The sequence below is a fragment of the Bubalus bubalis genome, chromosome 4 (genome assembly GCF_019923935.1).
Source record: "Bubalus bubalis isolate 160015118507 breed Murrah chromosome 4, NDDB_SH_1, whole genome shotgun sequence".
In the NCBI taxonomy this organism is placed as follows: domain Eukaryota; kingdom Metazoa; phylum Chordata; class Mammalia; order Artiodactyla; family Bovidae; genus Bubalus; species Bubalus bubalis.
Window position 1 is genome coordinate 100832103 of NC_059160.1, and position 24960 is coordinate 100857062.

Sequence of the window (24960 nt, forward strand, 5' to 3'; positions counted from 1 at the left end):
ATACTGGAGTCGGTTGTTATTTCCTTCTCCAGGGGGACTTCCTGACCCAGGGGTTGAACCCAGGTTTCTCACATTGCAGGCAGATTCTTTACTGACTGAGCCACTGATGCCTCTATTGCTGATAGCATTCAATTTTAATTCTTAAGATACTAGTCGTTTTCTTACAAAGAGCGTCACTGCAGGGTTGGTTAGATGAGTGATAGAGACTCTCTTGGGTCGTATGGATAACACCAGAAAATGACAGAAATAGAGAATACTTTAAAAAAAAAAAAGCATAAGATATTTGGCTTGGAAGCAGTGCAGACCTAGAACAGATACCATAAAAGTAAATTATTTAAATAGAAGAATAAAAGATTAAGAGAAACTTGGTTAGTCTATATCATATATTATGATCTTTTTTAATGGTTTATTAATGTCATTCATTGTGTTCTTTTCAGCTGGAAAGATGTTGGTGGCAGAACATGATTCTGCTGCATGCTGTGGTATCATTTAATACATACAGCCTGACTTGTGTGTCATGGTAGAGTTGATTGTGATTGTCAGGAGCCTTCCACAAGAATGATCTTTCTTATGCTCTCCAGGTTTTCACCTGATGGCAGACTAATTGTATCATGCAGTGAGGATAAAACTATTAAAATCTGGGATACCACAAATAAGCAGTGTGTTAACAACTTCTCAGATTTTGTAGGGTAAGTCCATTTCTCTTTTTGCATTTATATAGGTTAGTTTGCTAAGGAGGTATTTAATTATTACAATTCAAATAAAGAAATTAAAGAGAAATTGAAATATTAGACCATCTTATTCCTTTCTCCCAGGTTTGCAAATTTTGTGGCTTTTAACCCTAATGGTACATGCATAGCTTCAGCAGGTTCTGACCATACTGTGAAAATCTGGGATATAAGAGTGAACAAGTTACTTCAGCATTATCAAGGTAATGACTTCCATAACAGAATTGAATTGTACAACGGGCTTCTCTTACACTAGCAGAGGCTATTCTTCTCAGTGTGGCTTGGCCCTCTTACTAAATGTGATGGACCGACTAGAGAAAAGTTAGCCGCCATCAGCAGCATGGTCCAAGGAGCTGGCGTAGGTGCCAGCCTGCAAAGGGAGCTGGCGTAGGTGCCAGCCTGCAAAGGGAGCTGGCGTAGGTGCCAGCCTGCAAAGGGAGGTGGATGCGAGAGCTGTGGATAAAAAAGGAAAAAGAAAAGAAAAAAGGTTACTGTAAGATTTTCAGACTTTGGTTATCTGCTTTGTATAAGAATCCAGGATAGAAGTTGACTCAGAAGGAGATACGTGAGCACAAATAGGTGTTATAACTGGCAGAAAACAACATCCTACTGTGCCTGTCTATTGAAGTTAAAAGAGAAATGAATTGATTTCTTAATGTGTATTAGATTTATATTAAATCCAAATTTCCGTCCCTTAATAAACATAATGTAGCAGACACTGTGCTAAATTCTCACATCAGCCCTCAGAGGTATGTTACCTCCACTTTAAAGACAAGGAAATTGAGGCTGAAGGAGCCTATGTCACTTGCTAAAATTTTGCTCCCACTGACATAGGTCTTTCTGTTTACAAAGTACGTTTTTTACAAAGTACAGTGAGCAACAAACTTTTGATCGCTGTGTTATACTGCCTCCTGTTGGAAGGATGGTGTCCAGAAATGAATTCTCAAACTGGCAAGGCTGCCCTTCTCCAAAGACATCTCCATACTCTTCGCCCCTTGTCCCAAGCAACTAATTGGTTATTAAATTCAGTTTAAGGCTAGGATGTATACCTTACGTGAACTGGTGGTAGACAGTGGTTGTTTATATTGGTAATATACCCTAAGATTTTATAGTTACATAGTTAATAAGATCATCTTTCCATGACAGAGTCTCATTTGTAAAGTTTTTCTGTCTCATGAACTGGAAGCTTAAGCTGTTTGGTGCCACACTGCTTGCTTGTTTTAGTGAGCTATGTAGAGTTTTGGTGCTATGGAGACATTGCCTCTAATGGATTCTTGCTTTCAACCTAATGGTGCTAGTAGGGTGAAGGGGCATCTTTAGAATTACGAACTATTCTCTGAACTTTTTGCTTTTATTTTCTACAAATCAGTTCACAGCGGTGGAGTTAATTGTGTGTCGTTCCATCCTTCGGGTAACTATCTCATCACTGCTTCTTCAGATGGCACGCTGAAGATCCTGGACCTCTTAGAAGGAAGGCTTATATACACACTTCAAGGACACACGGTGTGAGCCCTAAGATACTTGCTTTAGCTCTGACCCGCTGTAGCATATGGCACTAACTAAAATATAAACTTTATATATGTGAAAATTTTATTACATTTTTCCAAGTGTACTACACATTGCTGCTATTACAATTTTTTTTTTTTTCTTTTGCTTGCAAGGCTGTGTTTTCATCCTCTGGAAGCAACTCTTCAAAATATTATTTATTGTAGTTTTTGTCAAAATCAATATGTCTCTTTCACTGGCCGGTAACATATCCTCCACTGCTGTCTTCCTCAGTATGTAGTGTGGATCTGACTGGTTAAATGGCGACAGATCCGTGTTTTTCTGACTTCTACTCTTTCCGCTCACGCGCCAGCTCGGACCCTCTCAGCCTCCACACCCTTTCACTCTCGCTTTCCACTAAACTGATGGGTGAGTTTAGAAGGAGAAATGTGACAAGTCGAGCCTAACGCCTTCAGCTCCTAGGAGCCTGTGCTCATGGTTTTCCTCTGGTATTTCTTGTGGGAGGCCAGCCCTTGTCCAGTCTTGCCTGTGACGGGGTACTCAAGTCTGACTCACTTTGGATTTCAGTTCTAGAAAGCCCGTTTGCCCACAGATGAAGCCATATTCTCTTTACAAGCCCTCATCAGTAAGAAAGATAATATTTCTTTGTCTTATTTTTTAATTAGTTTAGGAACCCAGTGGGGAAGTGGGGTGCTATTTATTGAGCCTGTTCACTCACACACACATGCACGTACTGATGTATAATATACCAAAGAAAAACTTTTTCAAGTGTAAAAACTATTCTTCCTTTCTGGGTAAATGCTCAAACTTCTCTAAATTTTTTAGAATACATCCCCTCCTTTTTTTTAATAAGATGTACTAGGTACTTCCTTTTAACCAAGTATAAGCTATTTATATCCAGAAATAGAATGGGCTTTGTGGTCTAGGGGAAAACTTTTCTTTTTCTGCCTTCATATATCCTGCCAGACTTCCTGCTTGCTTTATCATTTGTTTCACAGCTGTGTTAGAGGGAAGCAGAAATAAGACAATTAACCAGCTCAGATATATGTGTACCCATGGAATTGGGCTGGATTAACAACCAATAAAAGTGGCCATGGATTAAAATATCCATGGAAGAAGGACTGAGTACTGGAAAAAAAGGTAAATAAAATAATTTAGGAGAAAAGCACGATACATGAAGATGGAATTTTTCACAGTCTGGAGCTGAAGGTGTTTATGAGGTGTTAATAACCTGAGACTGTGGCCTGATCTACGTGAAAGATACAGAGGTTTCCCCCCATAGATTTTCTTGTATAGATTCAGTTCAGTTCATTCGTTCAGTTGTGTCTGGCTCTTTGCGACCCCATGGACCGCAACACCCCAGGTTTCCTTGTCCATCACCAATTCCCAGAGCTTATTCAAACTCATGTGCATTGAGTCAGTGATACCATCCAACCCTCTCATCCTCTGTCATCCCATTCTCCTCCTGCCCTCAATCTTTCCCAACATCAGGGTCTTTTCAAATGAGTCAGGTCTTTGCATCAGGTGGCCAAATTATTGGAGTTTCAGCTTCAGCATCAGTCTTCCCAATGAATATTCAGGACTGATCTCCTTTAGAATGGACTGGTTGGATCTCCTTGTAGTCCAAGGGACTCTCAAGAGTCTTCTCCAAGACCACAGTTCAAAAGCATCAATTCTTTGGTGCTGAGCTTTCTTTATAGTCCAACTCTCACATCCATACATGACCACTGGAAAAACCATAGCCTCGACTAGACGGACCTTTGTTGGCAAAGTAATGTCTCTTCTTTTTAATATGCTGTCTAGGTTGGTCATAGCTTTTCTTCCAAAGAGCAAGCGTCTTTTAATTTCATGGCTGCAGTCACCATCTGCAGTGATTTTGGAGTCCCCCCCAAAATAAAGTCTCTCAATGTTTCCATTGTATAGATTACCAACTTATTAAAAAAACAAACAGTATACTAGCATTTCTGAGATGAGAAATGAGTCTTCTTGACTAAAACTGACCCAGAGGTCATGCTGTGACTGTGCCGAGTCGTCCCGCGCCGCAGCCATTGCTCACCACGCTCGCTCTCCTGTCACCTCCCACCCTGATAACTGCAGGAACTTCCTAAGTGGCTTCCAACCGTTCGTTCAGACTCCAGCTCATCATTCTCACAGTCGTCGTATCAGTTGTCATCAGTCGCAGCTCTTCTCCTATCTGTGTCCTGCTCTCAGAACCATAAGTGGCTCACTGTTGCCCACGTGAAGAACTTGGTGAAGCATGTTGGGGTTCATGGAATGACTTCTCTTCGTACAGCCTCATTCCCATCATTCAGCTTCTGCTAGCGATTTGTTGAATAAGATTCCAAAGCCAGAAAATCTTAACAGAAGAAATTCTTACTCACTGACCTATGCACGAACTCCTTTAAAGGGAAGAAACGTGTGTTTTCTCATTTTTATTAGTATCTCTTTTTCAGTTAGTATTGTTTATAGATGTCTTCAGATAATTGAGTTGATGCTTTGATTCTCTTTGCCTGCCTTGGTTGCTAGCTGCTGAATATGTCCTCACACTTATTGCATAAATAGTCTGCACAAATTAGGATGAAAAATTAGTACTCACAGCCTTCTTGGCCACGGAAACACGTTATCAAATGCTTTTTTCCTTTTATCTCCCTTTATTTCTTAGGGGCCTGTCTTCACTGTTTCATTTTCAAAAGGTGGAGAGCTGTTTACATCAGGAGGCGCAGATGCACAGGTTTGTAAAGCTCTCTGCTTCTCTTTGATTTGATTAGGGGAAATGGGATCTGAGACTTCAGCTGAGATTTTTACAACCAGCTAGTTTGTTGAGTTTGTCTATATTCAGATGATTATGAATGAGTTTATGTTTTCGTTAGTACCAGGGAATCTGCTGTCTCATAACTGAAATGGTACCAGTTCTGATCATTTGTGGAACTCAAATAGCAGTTGTTTTCTTTTGCTCATCTTTATACTTACTTATACATAAAACTAACACTGAGTGCCTAATATTGGTGTGGGCCTTTTCACTTGAATTGTTGCCTAATCTATTGTCTGTGTGTTTTATTTTTCAAGTGTTGATTAAACTTCTTGAGTATGGTACATTTAAATTGTAACACGTCTGTATTTATTTGAAATGACCAAAAGTCATTCAGAGCCACATTTCTGGAATAAGGTGGACATAAAATTCAGAATACGAAATCTCTCCCTATTACCCTTTTAAAAAGTATTGAGATATAATGTTGTGGGAAAATATATCTAGCCTTCCTAATTATTTTGAGAGCCTATTCTATATGTTCATTTTTTAAAAAATTCTTTCTACTACTTGTACTTGCAAATCAGTAACTGCCAACTTGATTAATTTTTATAGGTCTTATTATGGAGGACTAACTTTGATGAACTGAATTACAAAGATGTTAGTAAAAGAAACCTCAAAAGACTGCACTTTGATTCACCACCACATCTTCTCGATATCTACCCAAGGACACCACATCCCCATGAGGGAAGAATTGAAACTGTTGAGGTGAGTACTTGAGTATTTGCCCTGCCATTTGTAAGTGTACACTTTGGGACTATTGGCGAACTATATGCTTGGAATTACACTTAATTATATAAAGCCTAGCCCTCCTTTAAAACAATAGCACTTTAAGAAACAACTATATTCACTAATAAAACTATAAATTGAGTAGTATATAAAGTGCTAAAGCCTCATATTTGCAGCTTGAAGATTTAGAAATAAAACTTAAAAACTGTGATAATAATAATGGGAAATGAAGAATCAAATCGAAGGCCTCTGACGGTAAAGTCTGAGCTAGTTGGTGTTCTAGATGTGTTTAGGAAACTCATGTGATAGCTGTCATGAGAACAGCTGAAAGGCAAGAATTTTTAGGGCAATTATTGAAATGGGTATCTTGAAGCAAGTCTTATGAACAGTAAGAAGAGGTTTAAGCATTACACCTAGTAATTGAGACCATTTTACTGTTTGCCAACATATATTTTCATATATATAATTGTCTGTTTAGCTGTACATTTGTCTTTGCTGGATACTTAGCTGGGATTAGTCTATTTCTTTCGATTTTGCATGATTCTTCTTAAGTTCTTTTTTCTCTCAGCAAGAGCTGAAATCAGGAATCACTATTGTCTGTTCATCTGAATTTTTTTCCCCAATCATTGGCAGAATCTCTCTTTGTTTTTAGAGTAGATGTTTTGAATTTTTCAGATATTATTCCTGAATAGCAGTTCCCAGCCACTTCATGATTATTATTCATGCTGTGGTTCGACTCCTTTCCGTGGTTCCTGGTCCCTCACCCGCTGTTGGTCCTTTAACTTAGGTTTCGTCGGTCTTGGTCTTTTCTCTTACCTCAGCTGTTTCTGTAAGTCTCAGGGTTTTTTTCTTGTGTGTGTGTGTGTGTGTGTACACTCATGTGTAAGTTTTCAGAAAAAAATGATATCTTTGGACAGTTTTCTAGATTTTGTTTAATCTGGCCACATCTTTGGGATTTCTTCCCTTGTTTTTCCATGGTAGTGTTTATTTTCAGTTCTTTGCTATGATTTTTGTCCTTTTCAACTTGCAACCATATTTCCAGACCTTCTAAATAAAGTATTTACCATTGTGCTTTACCTCATCTTTGTGCCATTTATTGTATTATCATTTCTTCACTTTTTCTTTAATCAATTATTTCAACTTTATTGTAAAATGTAATAATGTGTTGAAATAATGTGTTGAAAATAAGAACGTTCAGTTCAGTTCAGTCACTTAGTGGTATCAGACTCTTTGCGACCCCATGGACTGCAGCACACCAGGCCTCCCTGTCCATCACCAACTCCCAGAGTTTACTCAAAGTCATGTCCATTGAGTCAGTGATGCCATCCAACCATCTCATCCTCTGTTGTCCCCTTATCCTCCTGCCTTCAATCTTTTCCAGCATCAGGGTCTTTACCGATGAGTAAGTTCTTGACATCAGGTTGCCAAAGGATTGGAGTTTCAGCTTCAGTATCAGTCCTTCCAATGAATATTCAGGACTGATTTCCTTTAGGATGGACTGGTTGCATCTCCTTGCTGTCCAAGAGACTCTCAAGAGTCTTCTCCAACACCATAGTTCAAAAGCATCAATTCTTGGGCACTCAGCTTTCTTTATAGTCCAACTCTTACATCCATCAGAGAAGGCAGTGGCACCCCACTCCAGTACTCTTGCCTGGAAAATCCCATGGACGGAGGAGCCTGGTGGGCTGCAGTCCATGGGGTCGCTAAGAGTCGGACACGACTGAGTGACTTCACTTTCACTTTTCACTTTCATGCATTGGAGAAAGAAATGGCAACCCACTCCAGTGTTCTTGCCTGGAGAATCCCAGGGACAGGGGAGCCTGGTGGGCTGCTGTCTATGGGGTCGCACAGAGTCGGACACGACTGAAGCGATTTAGCAGCAGCAGCAGCAGCAGCTTACATCTGTACATGACTACTGGAAAAACCATAGCTTTGACTAGACAGACCTTTGTTGGCAAGGTAATGTCTCTGTTTTTTAATATGCTGTCTAGGTTGATCATAACTTTTCTTCTAAGAAGCAAGTGTCTTTGAATTTCATGGCTGCAGTCACCATCTGCAGTGATTTCAGAGCCCCCCAAAATAAAGTCTGTCACTGTTTCCATTGTTTTCCCATCTATTTGCCATGAAGTGATGGGACCAGATGCCATGATCTTTGTTTTCTGAATGTTGAGTTTTAAGCCAACTTTTTCACTCTCCTCTTTCACTTTCATCAAGAGGCTATTTAGTTCTTCTTCACTTTCTGCCATAAGGGTGGTGTCATCTGCATATCTGAGGTTATTGATATTTCTGCTGGCAATCTTGATTCCAGCTTGTCCTTCATCCAGTCCAGCATTTCTCATGATGTACTCTTCTTATAAGTTAAACAAGCAGGGTGACAATATATAGCCCTGACATACTCCTTTCCCAGTTTGGAACCAGTCAGTTGTTCCATGTCCAGTTCTAACTATTGCTTCTTAACCTGCATACAGATTTCTCAGGAGGCAGGTCAGAACATTAAGTGAATGTATGATTTGCTTTTTTTTATTATATATTCCTAGACTCTACCAATATTTATTAAGTTCATACTATGTGTAAATACATGGTGGTATATGTTTTAGATCTTCAAAATGGATTGTAAAAAGTTCCATTTTCACCAGTGTGATTAAATGGATACCTCCCACTAAAAACAACTACAAATGCTTGATGAACTGTAGTCATCTATGTATTTATATGAGGATGGCTCATGGAATTTAATTCTATGCAATAGATTGTATTGCACTGAAATCATTATTCATTTTTTAAAATAAATTTTGTACATTTTTAATTGGAGGATAATTGCTTTACAATGTTGTGTTGGTTTCTGCTATACCACAGTGTGAATCAGCCTCCCTCCTACTTCCCTCATCCCACCCCTCTAGGTTGTCACAGAGCACCAAGCTGAACTTCCCACTGGCTGTTTTGCACATGGTACTATATATATGTCAATGCTACGCTTATCTATGCGCCTCCTCTTCTCCTTCCCCACCCGTACCCACCAGTCTGTTCTCTATGTCAGCATCTCTATTTTTGCCCTGAAAATAAGTTCCTCAGTACCATTTTTTAGATTCCATTTATGTATGTTAATATATGATATTTGTTTTTCCTCTTTCTGAGTGATTTTACTCTGTACAACAGGCTCTAGGTTCATCCACCTCACTCAATTCCTTCCTTTTATGGCTGAATAATGTTCCATTGTTTATACGTACCACACGTTCTTTATTGATTCATCTGTTGATGGACATCTAGCTTGCTTCCGTGTCCCGGCTATTGTAAATAGTACTGCCATGAACACTGGGGTACATGTGTCTTTTTGAATTATGGTTTTCTCAGAGTATATGCCCAGTAGTAGAATTGCTGGGTCATATGGTAGTTTTCTTCCTAGTGCTTTAAGGAATCTTCATTCAGCTCTCCATAGTGGCTGTATCAATTTACATACCCATCAACATTGCAGGAGGGTTCCCTTTTCTCCACATCCTTGCTAGCATTTACTGTTTGTAGATTTTTTTGATGATGCCCATATCACCATCATGAGGTGATACCTCATTGTAGTTTTGATTTGCATTTCTCTAATAATGGGCAATGTTGAGCATCTTTTCATGTGTTTGGTGGCCATCTTTGGAGAAATGGCTTCTTTAGAGAAATGTCTGTTTAGGTGTTCCACCCGTTTTTTGACTGGGTTGTTTTTCTGATATTGAGCTGCTATAACTGTTATTTTGGAGATAAATCTTTTGTCAGTTGCTTTGTTTGCAATTATTTTCTCCTCTTCTGAGGGTTGTCTTTTCAGGATTGTTTCCTTAATTTCTCTTTCTGACTTTTTGTTGTGAATGTATAGGAATGCAAGAGGTTTCTGTGTATTAATTTTGTATCCTGCTGCTGCTAAGTCGCTTCAGTCGTGTCCAACTCTGTGCGACCCCATAGACGGCAGCCCACCAGGCTCCCCCGTCCCTGGGATTCTCCAGGCAAGAACACTGGAGTGGGTCGCCATTTCCTTCTCCAATGCATGAAAGTGAAAAGTGAAAGGGAAGTTGCTCAGTCGTGTCTGACTCTTAGCGACCCCATGGACTGCAGCCTTCCAGGCTCCTCTGTCCATGGGATTTTCCAGGCAAGAGTACTGGAGTGAGACTTTACTAAATTCATCAATTAGCTCTAGTAATTTTCTGGTGACATCTTTAAAGTGTTCTGTGTATAGTATCATGTCATTTTCAAACAGTGGGAGTTTTACTTCTTTTCCAGTCTGGATTCCTTTTATTTCTTTTCTTTTTTTCTCTGATTGCCATGGCTAGGACTTCCAAAACAATACTCAATAATAGTGGCAAGAGTCGGCATCCTTGTCTTGTTCTTGATCTTAGAAGAAATGCTTTCACTTTTTCACCATTAAGAATGTTTGCTCTGGGTTTGTCATATATGGCCTTTATTTTGTTGAGGTAGGTTCCTTCTGTGCCTACTTTCTGGAGAATTTTTATCATAAATGGGTATTGAATCTTGTTGAGAACTTTTGCTACATCTATTGAGATGATCATATGGTTTTTATATTTCAATTTGTTAATATGGTGTATCACATTGATTGATTTGTGTGTGTTAAAGAATCCTTGCATCCCTGGGATAAACCTCACTTGATCATGGTGTATGATCCTTTTAACGTGTTATTGGATTCTGTGTTTGCTAGTATTTTGTTGAGGATGGTTGTTCATCAGAGATATTGGCCCATAATTTTCTTTTTGTGTGGTATATTCAGTATTGATATCAGGGTGATGATGGCTTCTTAGAATGAGTTTGGGAGTTTTCCTCCCTCTGCAGTTTTTTGGAAAAGTTTGAGAAGGATAGGTTTAGCACTTCTCCAATATTTGACAGAATTTGCCTGTGAAGACATTTGGCCCTAGGCTTCTGTTTGTTGGAAGATTTTTTTCATCACAGTTTATATTTCAGTGCTTGTGATTGGTCTGTTCATATTTTCTATTTCTTCCTGGTTGAGTCTTAGAAGGTTTTACTTTTCTAAGAATTTGACCGTTTCTTCCAGGTTGTCCATTTTATTGGCATATAGTAGTCTCTTGTCCGGAGAAGACAATGGCACCTCACTCCAGTACTCTTGCCTGGAAAATCCCATGGACGGAGGAGCCTGGTAGGCTGCAGTCCATGGGGTCGCTAGGAGTCGGACATGACTGAGCGACTTCACTTTCACTTTCCACTTTCATACATTGGAGAAGGAAATGGCAACCCACTCCAGTGTTCTTGCCTGAAAAATCTCATTGACAGAGGAGCCTGGTGGGCTATAATCCATAGGATTGCAAAGAGTCTGACATGACTGAAGCGACATATACACAGTATTTTTAATTTCAGTAATTGTGTTGTTCATTACTATTTATTCTTTATTTCTTCTAGGTCCTTGCTAAATGTGTTAAAAGAATCTTGCATTTTCTCTTTTCCACTTTTGAGATTTTTGGATCATGTTTACTATCATTACTCTGAATTCTTTTTCAGGTAGTTTGCTTATTTCCTCTTTGTTTTTGCAGCCCCATCGTCTGTAGGTCTTGTGGGTTTTTACCTTGTTCCTTCAACTGTACAATATTTCTCTGTCTTTTCATTTTGTGTCATTGTGTTTGAGGTCTCCTATCCTCAGGCTATAGGGTCATAGTTCTTGCTTCCAGTCTCTGCCCCTGGTGGGTGAGGTTGGTCCAGTGGCTTGTGTAAGCTTCGTGTTGGGAGGGGCTTGTGCCCGCATTCTGGTCAGTGGGAGTGAGTTTTTTCCTGTTGATGGGCAGGGCTGTGTTTGGGGTATCTGTGGGCAGCCTGCCTGCTGCTGCTTGGGATTGTGTTCCTGTCTTGCTTATTCTTTGGGTGAGGCACCCAGCACTGGGTGCTGCCGACAGTTGAGTGGTGCTGGGTCTTGGATTTGGATGGAGGCTTTTGTGGTTTTTCTCACTGATAATACTGCTTGAAATCAGGAGTACTCTTGTGGTCCAGCGTCCTGGACTCAGCACTCCCACCCAGAGGCTAAGGCCCAACTTCTGGTTAGTGAACCAAGACCCCATAAGCCGTTTGTCATGGCAATAAAGGGGATTTAAAAAAAAAAAACAAACAAAAAATGAACTCCAGACAAATGGTAAAAGCAAAATTAGACAAGCAGAAACAAAAACAAAAGAACACACATACACACACACGAAACTAAAACAGAAAGCAAATTACAAGAGAGCAACCAGACAAACAAAAGAAAGCAAAAATGAAATCCACCAATTAAAAACAAAACTAGGGGATTGGGACCAGCTGCTTTCGCTCATGCTTGTTAAAAAGCAGGAACAGGAGCAGATAGTACGGGGTCTACCAAACAGGAAGGCTTGGCTTTGGAGAAGCAATCTGAAAATTCATCCTCTGCAAAAAAAATGAAAAGGAAGTTTCCAGTCTCTGTGTATAAGCACTCAGAGTACTTTTGCTGATGAGCTATTTCAAGACCTTCGGCTGAACACTCATCTGAAATACTGAAACACAAAAATAAATGATCCGAGGAGGAGCCAAGATGGCGGAGGAGTAGGACAGGGAGAACACTTTCTCCCCCACAAATTCATCAAAAGAGCATTTAAACGTCGAGTAAATTCCACAAAACAACTTCTGAATGCCGGCAGAGGACATCAGGCACCCAGAAAAGCAACCCAACTCTTCGAAAGGAGAGAGAAGAAATACAGCTCCATCCACCAGAACATCAACACAAGCTTCCCTAACCAGGAAACCTTGACAAGCCACCTGTACAAACCCACACACAGTGAGGAAACGCCACAATAAAGAGAACTCCACAAACTGCCAGAATACAGAAAGGACACCCCAAACTCAGCAATTTAAACAAGATGAAGAGACAGAGGAATACCCAGCAGATAAAGGAACAGGATAAATGCCCACCAAACCAAACAAAAGAGGAAGAGATAGGGAATCTACCTGATAAAGAATTCCGAATAATGATAGTGAAACTGATCCAAAATCTTGAAATTAAAATGGAATCACAGATAAATAGCCTGGAGGCAAGGATTGAGAAGATGCAAGAAAGGTTTAACAAGGACTTAGAAGAAATAAAAAAGAGTCAATATATAATGAATAATGCAATAAGTGAAATTAAAAACACTCTGGAGGCAACAAATAGTAGAATAACAGAGGCAGAAGATAGGATTAGTGAATTAGAAGATAGAATGGTAGAAATAAATGAATCAGAGAGGATAAAAGAAAGACGAATTAAAAGAAATGAGGACAATCTCAGAGACCTCCAGGACAATATTAAATGCTACAACATTCGAATCATAGGGGTCCCAGAAGAAGAAGACAAAAAGAAAGACCATGAGAAAATACTTGAGGAGATAATAGTTGAAAACTTCCCTAAAATGGGGAAGGAAATAATCACCCAAGTCCAAGAAACCCAGAGAGTCCCAAACAGGATAAACCCAAGGCGAAACACCCCAGGACACATATTAATCAAATTAACAAAGATCAAACACAAAGAACAAATATTAAAAGCAGCAAGGGAAAAACAACAAATAACACACAAGGGAATTCCCATAAGGATAACAGCTGACCTTTCAATAGAAACTCTTCAAGCCAGGAGGGAATGGCAAGACATACTTAAAATGATGAAAGAAAATAACCTACAGCCCAGATTATTGTACCCAGCAAGGATCTCATTCAAGTATGAAGGAGAAATCAAAGCTTTTCAGACAAGCAAAAGCTGAGAGAATTCTGCACCACCAAACCAGCTCTCCAACAAATACTAAAGGATATTCTCTAGACAGGAAACACAAAAACGGTGTATAAATTTGAACCCAAAACAATAAAGTAAATGGCAACGGGATCATACTTATCAGTAATTACCTTAAACGTAAATGGGTTGAATGCCCCAACCAAAAGACAAAGACTGGCTGAATGGATATGAAAACAAGACCCCTACATATGTTGTCTACAAGAGACCCACCTCAAAACAGGGGACACATACAGACTGAAAGTGAAGGGCTGGAAAAAGATCTTCCATGCAAATAGGGACCAAAAGAAAGCAGGAGTAGCAATACTCATATCAGATAAAATAGACTTTAAAACAAAGACTGTGAAAAGAGACAAAGATGGTCACTACATAATGATCAAAGGATCAATCCAAGAAGAAGATATAACAATTATAAATATATATGCACCCAACACAGGAGCACCGCAGTATGTAAGACAAATGCTAACAAGTATGAAAGGAGAAATTAACAATAACACAATAATAGTGGGAGACTTTAATACCCCACTCACACCTATGGATAGATCAACTAAACAGAAAATTAACAAGGAAACACAAACTTTAAACGATACAATAGACCAATTAGACCTAATTGATATCTATAGGACATTTCATCCCAAAACAATGAATTTCACCTTTTTCTCAAGCGCACATGGAACCTTCTCCAGGATAGATCACATCCTGGGCCATAAAGCTAGCCTTGGTAAATTCAAAAAAATAGAAATCATTCCAAGCATCTTTTCTGACCACAATGCAGTAAGATTAGATCTCAATTACAAGAGAAAAACTATTAAAAATTCCAACATATGGAGGCTGAACAACACGCTGCTGAATAACCAACAAATCACAGAAGAAATCAAAAAAGAAATCAAAATTTGCATAGAAATGAATGAAAATGAAAACACAACAACCCAAAACCTGTGGGACACGGTAAAAGCAGTCCTAAGGGGAAAGTTCATAGCAATACAGGCACACCTCAAGAAACAAGAAAAAAGTCAAATAAATAACCTAACTCTACACCTAAAGCAACTAGAAAAGGAAGAAATGAAGAACCCCAGGATTAGTAGAAGGAAAGAAATCTTAAAACTTAGAGCAGAAATAAATGCAAAAGAAACAAAAGAGACCATAGCAAAAATCAACAAAGCCAAAAGCTGGTTCTTTGAAAGGATAAATAAAATTGACAAACCATTATCCAGACTCATCAAGAAACAAAGGGAGAAAAATCAAATCAATAAAATTAGAAATGAAAATGGAGAGATCACAACAGACAACACAGAAATACAAAGGATCATAAGAGAGTATTATCAACACTTATATGCCAATAAAATGGACAATGTGGAAGAAATGGACAAATTCTTAGAAAAGTACAACTTTCCAAAACTCGACCAGGAAGAAATAGAAAATCTTAACAGACCCATCACAAACACGGAAATTGAAACTGTAATAAAAAATCTTCCAGCAAACAAAAGCCCAGGTCCAGATGGCTTCATAGCTGAATTCTACCAAAAATTTAGAGAAGAGCTAACACCTATCCTGCTCAAACTCTTCCAGAAAATTGCAGAGGATGGTAAACTTCCAAACTCATTCTATGAGGCCACCATCACCCTAATACCAAAACCTGACAAAGATCCCACAAAAAAGGAAAACTACAGGCCAATATCACTGATGAACATAGATGCAAAAATCCTTAACAAAATTCTAGCAATCAGAATCCAACAACACATTAAAAAGATCATACACCATGACCAAGTGGGCTTTATCCCAGGGATGCAAGGATTCTTCAATATCCGCAAATCAATCAATGTAATACACCACATTAACAAATTGAAAAATAAAAACCATATGATTATCTCAATAGATGCAGAGAAAGCCTTTGACAAAATTCAACATCCATTTATGATAAAAACTCTCCAGAAGCAGGAATAGAAGGAACATACCTCAACACAAAAGCTATATATGACAAACCCACAGCAAACATTATCCTCAATGGTGAAAAATTGAAAGCATTTCCTCTAAAGTCAGGAACAAGACAAGGGTGCCCACTTTCACCATTACTATTCAACATAGTTTTGGAAGTTTTGGCCACAGCAATCAGAGCAGAAAAAGAAATAAAAGGAATCCAAATTGGAAAAGAAGAAGTAAAGCTCTCACTGTTTGCAGATGACATGATCCTCTACATAGAAAACCCTAAAGACTCCACCAGAAAATTACTAGAACTAATCAATGACTATAGTAAAGTTGCAGGATATAAAATCAACACACAGAAATCCCTTGCATTCCTATACACTAATAATGAGAAAACAGAAAGAGAAATTAAGGAAACAATTCCATTCACCATTGCAACGGAAAGAATAAAATACTTAGGAATATATCTACCTAAAGAAACTAAAGACCTATATATAGAAAACTATAAAACACTGGTGAAAGAAATCAAAGAGGACACTAACAGATGGAGAAATATACCATGTTCATGGATTGGAAGAATCAATATAGTGAAAATGAGTATACTACCCAAAGCAATCTATAGATTCAATGCAATCCCTATCAAGCTACCAACAGCATTCTTCACAGAGCTAGAACAAGTAATTTCACAATTTGTATGGAAATACAAAAAACCTCGAATAGCCAAAGCGATCTTGAGAAAGAAGAATGGAACTGGAGGAATCAACCTACCTGACTTCAGGCTCTACTACAAAGCCACAGTTATCAAGACAGTATGGTACTGGCACAAAGACAGAAATATAGATCAATGGAACAAAATAGAAAGCCCAGAGATAAATCCACGTACATATGGACACCTTATCTTTGACAAAGGAGGCAAGAATATACAATGGATTAAAGACAATCTCTTTAACAAGTGGTGCTGGGAAATCTGGTCAACCACTTGTAAAAGAATGAAACTAGAACACTTTCTAACACCATACACAAAAATAAACTCAAAATGGATTAAAGATCTCAACATAAGACCAGAAACTATAAAACTCCTAGAGGAGAACATAGGCAAAACACTCTCTGACATACATCACAGCAGGATCCTCTATGACCCACCTCCCAGAATATTGGAAATAAAAGCAAAAATAAACAAATGGGACCTAATTAACCTTAAAAGCTTCTGCACATCAAAGGAAACTATTAGCAAGGTGAAAAGACAGCCTTCAGAATGGGAGAAGATAATAGCAAATGAAGCAACTGACAAACAACTAATCTCGAGAATATACAAGCAACTCCTACAGCTCAACTCCAGAAAAATAAATGACCCAATCAAAAATGGGCCAAAGAACTAAATAGACATTTCTCCAAAGAAGACATACAGATGGCTAACAAACACATGAAAAGATGCTCAACATCACTCATTATCAGAGAAATGCAAATCAAAACCACTATGAGGTACCATTTCACACCAGTCAGAATGGCTACGATCCAAAAGTCTACAAATAATAAATGCTGGAGAGGGTGTGGAGAAAAGGGAACCCTCTTACACTGTTGGTGGGAATGCAAACTAGTACAGCCACTATGGAGAACAGTGTGGAGATTCCTTAAAATACTGGAAATAGACATGCCTTATGATCCAGCAATCCCACTGCTGGGCATACACACTGAGGAAACCAGAAGGGAAAGAGACACGTGTACCCCAATGTTCATTGCAGCACTGTTTATAATAGCCAGGACATGGAAGCAACCTAGATGTCCATCAGCAGATGAATGGATAAGAAAGCGGTGGTACATATACACAATGGAGTATTCCTCAGCCATTAAAAAGAATACATTTGAATCAGTCCTAATGAGGTGGATGAAACTGGAGCCTATTATACAGAGTGAAGTAAGCCAGAAAGAAAAACACCAATACAGTATACTAACGCATATATATGGAATTTAGAAAGATGGTAACAATAACCCTGTGTACGAGACAGCAAAAGAGACACTGATGTATAGAACAGTCTTATGGACTCTGTGGGAGAGGGAGAGGGTGGGAAGATTTGGGAGGAAAAAAAAAAACAAAACTAAAATACAAAACAAAGCAGAACCAAAGCAGAGTGCCAACTGACGAATAAAGCAAAGGAAAAAAAGACAAAAATGGTAAAATAAAAAAAAGTTCAGAAAAGCAAATTTGAAATAGAAGTATATATAAAACAAACTGTATATATTAAAACAACAACAAAAAGAGCCAAACAAACCCCAAAAAGAAAACAAAAAACAACACAAAATTTTAAAAAGACAGTGTAGCAGAAAGCCAAAGTAGAAGTAGAAATATATAAAAGAAGTAAAAAGTATGGTTTAAAAAAAAATCCCCAAAGCCTGAATATAAATAATAATAATAAAAACAACAACCACAACATCAGAGAAAAAGGAAAGGAAAAAACCCTAGAAACCCAGAACCAACAGCAGGAGTCTCTCCCCTGCTTCAGCTCCCCCACCCCTAGAAGCAGGTCTGGTCCTGTGTGCTCTCCTCCCCCTTCCTTCCATCCCTCCCAGTCACGCACAGATCTGTATAGTCCTTTCCTGTGGCCAAGGACTCCTAGTATTCAGCCAGTGTTCTGTGAGAACTGATATATCTCTAGATGTACTCCTGATCCATCTGTGTACAGAGATGCACTCCACATCCACCTACTTTTCCACCATCTTGGTTCTACCACTTTTATTTCTTTGAAAGAAAGAATATATTGTAATTTCTGGTTTATCACATTTTGTTTCAGTTTCTACAATTATAGATGCATTTGTTGATCCCCTGTGATCAAATGCATTCACATCAAGTATATGTGAAATATATTTTAACTTGAGTTTCCTTGTTTCACCCACGCTGATCTTATGGACTCTTGGTGTTTTTCATTCTGGTATTTCTGTAGCTTGGCTGGGCCTGATCAGCAGCATTGCTGCTGTCCTTTTATCCATTCAGACACCTGCCTTTCCAGAGTGGTAGGTGACAGAGCTGCAGGCTGAGCCCAGGTCTCCTTACCCTTAATCTAGTGATACTTCCATATCATACTGCCTCGGCTCTGGGGACTCAAGCCATTTTCTCTGTGATTTACTCTTAGCCCGTAGCCCACTTAAGAGTGCTTAGACTTTCTTTAAGATGTCAACAAGTTCTGTCAGTAGCTCTGCTCTGGCAGTCCAGCCAGAAAGCAGTAAAACTAGCTGGGTTGCTTTGTATGGCTAGGTCAGGATGACCCAGGCCATGCAGAACCATTCTATACCCATATTTTTCACATAGACACTTAAAAATCTATTAAAAACTGGCTTTTCATCTTGGAGTTACAGCTCAGTTACTTGGTGCAGAATCTTGAACATTGGGACTGAATGATTATGTTTGTTGCCTTGAGAAAGTCAACCTTTGTGTATAGTTTAAATTTTCTGTAAATACTTGTTGCTCTTGTTTAGTCTCAGAGTCATGTCCGACTTTTTTGTGACCCTGTGGTCTGTAGCCCGCCAGGCTCTTCTGTCCATGGGATTTCCCAGGCAAGAATACTGGAGTGGGTTGCCATTTCCTTCTCCAGGGAGTCTTCCCAACCCAGGGATCAAACCCATGTCTCTTGCTTGGCAGGTGGATGCTTTACCACTAAGCCACCTGGGAAGCCTGTAAGTACTCATACATATTTACTAAATGGGGATTGAAATAAAGTTTCAGTAGCAATTGTCATCCATCATTTATTTACCAAGAAAATTTATGAAAATGGTACTTCTGAGAAAGTGAATGTCTGGATACATAATTCAGTTTCTAATACTAGCAGATCAGAAACCAATTCATAGAGTCATTATCCATTTCTTTCTCTTTTCTTAGTTATGGAAGATGGTTGGGGGAACTAATGTTCTGTTTCCCTAAGTGTTACAAGTAATTATGATTTAACACTCTTAAGTATGGCTTGTATATAGGATAGTGACGAGAGCCATTTCCTGAGAGAGTATATAGATTGTACAAAAAGATATTCTTACAACTCCAATTTGTTTTTATTCTTTATATTTAGCAAAAGGCTTCATTCTTACTAGATGCCCAGTGAGTATTGAACATTTACTAAATATCAGTTACTACCTGAGCACTTTGCATTTATTACCTGCTTAAACTAAGTATACAGTATGGCTTACATTTGTCAAAATTCAGATTTTGTGACATAAAATGCCAGAGACTTTGTGATATAGGATTCTGCATAAGAACAACCAACTGTTCATTTTTTTCCTGTAAAATCTCTTAAAGTAAAGCAAGGGTATAAAGTTTTCTGGACAGAGAACATCTTTAACATTATGAATAAATAATTGTTAAATATCAAATTATTTTTTAAAGACTTCAAACTAATGTCTGTGAATCTCTCATAGCTAAAAGGCTGTTAATTTTTAAATGTCACTTAGAATAGTGTGAGTCAGAATAGAAGTTGTACTGTGTATTATTTAAGATAAGCAAATTTTACTTTGAAATACTAAATTTGATGGATTAAACTTTTTTTTCCAAAGCTTTAGGCAAAGTAATATGTTACTTTGGAAATAATTGAAAACAAGCAACCCCCTTTTTTTGAGGTCAAAATTCCTAATTAAAAGAGTGAAAATATATTATTAGAAAATGTGAAATAAATAGCATCTAAATGATCTAATTTCCCCAGCTTCCTCTTTTTTTAGTAACAGAAGGGTTTCATTTCTGAGTTTGAAGCAACACCGTATTCCTGTTTTGTATTTTATTATGTTTTCTATTAGGCTGATTTGAATCACATAATCTCAATCTTCTCAGTGAAATTATTTGACATTTTACAAAAGTCATCCATTTGCCACTCTTTTTAAAGGCACCACTTGTTTGAAGGTGTGGAATCTTATGGAGTCTTAGACCTTGGGTACCAGCTGACTACACATAAAAATTACTAATTCCTACACAGATAGAGAGGGTGATGGCCAGATTGCTTTTAGAATAAATGAGAGATGAAGGTCACATGAAAGAAGGCAGAAAGCATAAAATCTTCTTCTTCACTGTGTCAGACCCCTCCTCTGTCCTTTCTGCTCATCTAACTGCAGAGCCTTTGTTAATGCTCCTGGCCTGGGCACACTGTCTTAATTAAAACATAAGAACAACTTCTTTCTTTTCTTGGTGGGAAAGAAGCTCATTTTTAATACAAGGTATTTTAACCCTGTCCACATTGTGCAATGGCACGTCACTAATTCATGCTGACTTCATCTTTTTCAGACTGTCACGAGCTGGGCTACATAGTCCAAACCCCCAGATGAAACCAAACTTTCCTTCTTGAAGGAGGAACTTAGTGTGTGCCTGACACTTTTCTTCCCCACATTTTTGCACATTTTGATGGGAAGACATAGAGCCATTCTAAAGGATGATGGTAGATCTTGGAGACAGAAAGGCTTCAAAATAGCTATTCTAGGAGAGTTGCAGGATATTATAAGAAGGGTTGGTAGTGGTGGTGTTCAGTCTCTAAGTTGCATCCAACTCTTTGCAGCCCTATGGACTGAAGCACGCCAGGCTCCTCTGTCCTCTACTGTCTCCCAGCTGCTGCTGCGGCTGCTGTCACTTCAGTCGTGTCTGACTCTGTGTGACCCCATAGATGGCAGCCCACCAGGCTCCCCCGTCCCTGGGATTCTCCAGGCAAGAGCACTGGAGTGGGTTGCAACTTCCTTCTCCAATGCATGAAAGTGAAAAGTGAAAGGGAAGTCGCTCAGTCATGTCTGACTCTTTGTGACCCCATGGACTGCAGCCCACCAGGCTCCTCTGTCCATGGGATTCCCCAGACAAGAGTACTGGAGTGGGGTGCCATCGCCCTCTCCCTTTAAGTCTTCCTAAAAACTATAAAGTAAGCACCATTTCTATTCCATGAGAAATTGAGGTCCATGTAAGTTAAATCTTAGAGCTAGCAAGCAGCAACATGAGAACTGCAACCAGTCACTCTGGTTCCATTCTGTACCTTTAACTATTTTCATGCAGTGCTTCAGTAGAATCGAAATTTTATTTCATCCTGTTAACAAATACTGGACATCATAGTAGCTTTAGATTATGCAACAATGGACAGGATGGACATGCTTCTTGCTCTTCAGAATTTTTTAGCTCATGAAAGCCTCACTGTCCAGAACCTCGGCATGGGATGGAATCTGTGAGGGCACCTGTATTAATCCTCCATCATGCATGAATTCCTTGCACGATGATGGAAAACTCAGCCTCTCATGAGGCAGCTGATTCCCATTTCAAGGCAACTATAGTTATTGAAGCGTTATTTCCTTTAATAAAAATGGAGAGCTAGAAGGTGCTGTTAATATTCACGGAGATGAGCTCTCAAGGAATTTACCTGTAAGTGTCACTGTCTCAGCATATTTTCTTTGTGGAAAAGACTATAAACTTTTACTTAGTGAGACTTTCCTGCTTCAGTTAATCACTGTGGCAGCAACTTGTAGCACGATACAGTAAAATATTGTTATAGCAAGAATTTCCCAGCTCGTAGAAGCTCAAGGATTTCTCTATGAGAGATGCTAATCATTTCCATATGATTTCATCTTTTGGAGCAGTTCTTGTTTCAGATGGCAAAAGCAGATTGAATTTTTCCTGGTAAACAATTTCATATCTACACTAGGTGGCAGTAGATAAAAGAAAATAAGGCGTCTGCAAGCACTTTCTGGACAGCTAGCTCACCGCTGAAAGGAAAGCAAGCCACCTCAGGTTTCTTATCTTTGCCTCAACTCTGGACCCAGAGCTGATGGGAAGGAGGCTGTGTGTTCTGCTCTGTGGAATGGCCAGAAAAAACCTAGGCGGCCAAACAGATTGTCTTGTACGGTTCTGATTCCTTCTTTATTGCGGTATGGGGATTATTGGGTGTGTACCCCTCTGCCTGTAACTCAAGTGGCTGGATAAATGTAAATACTTCATAATGTTTCCAAAGCTACAGCTGTACCGAGCAAACATGATACGTGCTTTTGAAATCATTCCACTCCTCTTAACCCTGGGTTCAGCCCCTATCACCACAGCCCCTGACTGCTGCAGTGTTGTCCTCACTGTTACATCCCTACTTTATTCTGGATACTCGACATGTTCCCGCCAGCATAATCTTTCTAACGCACGTTTTAGCCTCCAGTTTTTCTGTGCCTCCCCAAATGCCTTCACCCCTCACAGTTTGACCCTTGCCACCCTCTCTCGTGGCCACCTTGTGCAACAGTTTGTCTCAGCATTCTGCCTCTGCTCGCGGAGGCTCATAACCTCATCTCCGTCTCTCTCCCTCTGCTTTTGTTTTCGTAACTTTTCTAAAGAAGTCATCTTAAGCTCTCTTTTCCCCATGGGAAGCCTTTCTCAGTCAACAGTCCCTTCCTGAGGTTCGCCAGTACTCTGATTGTTGGTAGCATTTGTTTGATACCAGGTTCTGCTATCTTTGTTGCCCTTTGTTTATTTTTTTGCATTCATAATGTTTAGTGTAAATAATTAGTGACCTTGTGGTTTCTTTCCTGTTTTTTTTTTCCCCCAAATTCTGAAATAATCTTCCTCCAAAGTAGTCACGACTCTATTATTCTCTTGCTTTTCTTTTAAATTTTACTATATATGTTTGAATCAATAATTAGATATTATTTAATTTTGGACAGTTCTAAACTTTATATAATGGAATCATACTATGTATATTTTTATACAACCTGCTTTTTTATTTAACATTAAAATCCTGAGATTTGTATGTATGGATTCTGAATTCATGCTTTCATATGTTGTTATGCATAGTTGTATTTCATTCATTTTCACTGCTGTATAGGATTCCAATGAATTTAAGACAGAAATTCCCATGATTATGTATCTGTTCCACTGTAGATAAACATTTGGGGATTTCTGATTGTGGTTTGTTTCTTGAATTTATTTATTTTATTGATAGTTGATTTACAATGTAGTGTTAGTTTCTCCAAGATTGTGGTTTTTGTTTTTGCCATTACAAAAAATGCTCTATAAACAAGGTCAGCACACCACTGAGCTTTCTAGCTTTTGTAACCTGATAGGTAGTAAGTGGGATTTTGCTTTACTCTTCCCTTTTCTAATTACTACTACTGTTTCTGAAAATCTCTTCATAGTCTAGATAACTGTTAGGTTTCCTGTGATGTTTTCTTAGGACTTCTTTTCACATTGATTTGTAGGTTTTTTCCTATATATTTTAGATATTTGTCCTTTTCCAGTTTCAAACATAATATCTCCTCCTGTTCCATTATCTGATTATTAACTTTATGGTATCCATTGTGAAACAGAAATCCTTAATATTGGTGTAAATAAGATGGACCCATTTTTACCTTTTTCGGCCTTATGGCTTTACTTTTGCAGCTTTAGTTTAAGATATCCTTCTCTACCCCATGTCAGAAAGACATTTTTACACATTTACTCCTATTAACTTTATAGTTTTAACATACCATTTAGGTTTATAATTTATCTGCTGCCCATCTTTTATGACGTGTTAGGGATCTGTTTAGTGAGCCTGTGTCTCAGGTACAAGTCATCCTCCCTCTACTGATTCGTGGCACCGTTTTTATTTTGTATTTGTTTTTCATTTATACAGGACTTTGCTTCTGAGCTCTTTATGGTATAACTTTCAATAAACTTCTCTAATATCTTCACATGATTTTATTTTTCCATAAAGGTCTTATGCATCTTGGTTTTTCTCTGATGTATTTTTAAATTTTTATAATATTGTAAATTATGATTTTTAAAAATTTACATTTTCTGTGTACTAAAGTGCAGACATGTAATTGATTTTGTGTATCAATTTTGGATCTAGTAAACTCTCTTGTTAGTTTTAATGATTTAGTGGTAGATTCTTTTGTGATTTCTTTATAGATAATTATATATGAATAACAATTTTTATTTCTTCTGTTCCAATTCTTACATCTTAATGCTTTTATTTCCTTTTCTTGTCTTACTGAACTGGCTAGGATTTTTTTCTGCATCTTTTAAGGTGGGTCATTTATTTTATTTTTAATAGCCCTTTCTAGGTGAATCCCATTGATTTTCAAATGTAAAAGCAACTTTTTATTCCTGGGATAAATTCAACTTGGTCACAGTGATCTTTTCTTATATACTGATAGATTTGATAGGCTAATATTTAAAAATTTTGTATCCATGCAAATATACAAATATATTTAACTTTAGAATATATTAGGAAATACCCTCTAGATTGTTACAAATGGCATCCAATTTCTTATGGTATAAAAATCTAATATTAGCCTTTTTAATGTATATATGCAGATTAATCCAAAGCTTGATGTAATCGATTTGCAGACCTCTACTCCCCCTGTTGTGGACATCCTTTCTTTTGATTCTACCACAGTAAGTTTCCTTTGGCATTTAAGTGGTATTTAATTGTTTGGCATAATCCATTTTCCTTAAAAAGTGTGTGGGAGAAAAGACTGTAAAATTGACTTAAGTAGCCTAACAGTTTAGAAAAAACCTTGTATGAAAAGTCAACTTACAATGTGTCTAAATTGCCACC

At 38.3% G+C, this 24960-nt stretch overlaps 1 protein-coding gene across 2 annotated transcripts in view; it reads left to right on the forward strand.

The window, feature by feature from the left end:
• Nucleotides 1–24960, forward strand: part of POC1B (POC1 centriolar protein B) — a 108039-nt gene that overhangs the window by 46923 nt on the left and 36156 nt on the right. For both annotated transcript variants that reach the window (XM_006067021.4, XM_025284350.3), the window contains 6 exons: nt 582–689; nt 816–931; nt 2098–2231; nt 4897–4965; nt 5596–5748; nt 24717–24797. In XM_006067021.4, the coding sequence (XP_006067083.1) occupies nt 582–689; nt 816–931; nt 2098–2231; nt 4897–4965; nt 5596–5748; nt 24717–24797 (661 nt within the window). The remainder of the gene's footprint in view (nt 1–581; nt 690–815; nt 932–2097; nt 2232–4896; nt 4966–5595; nt 5749–24716; nt 24798–24960) is intronic.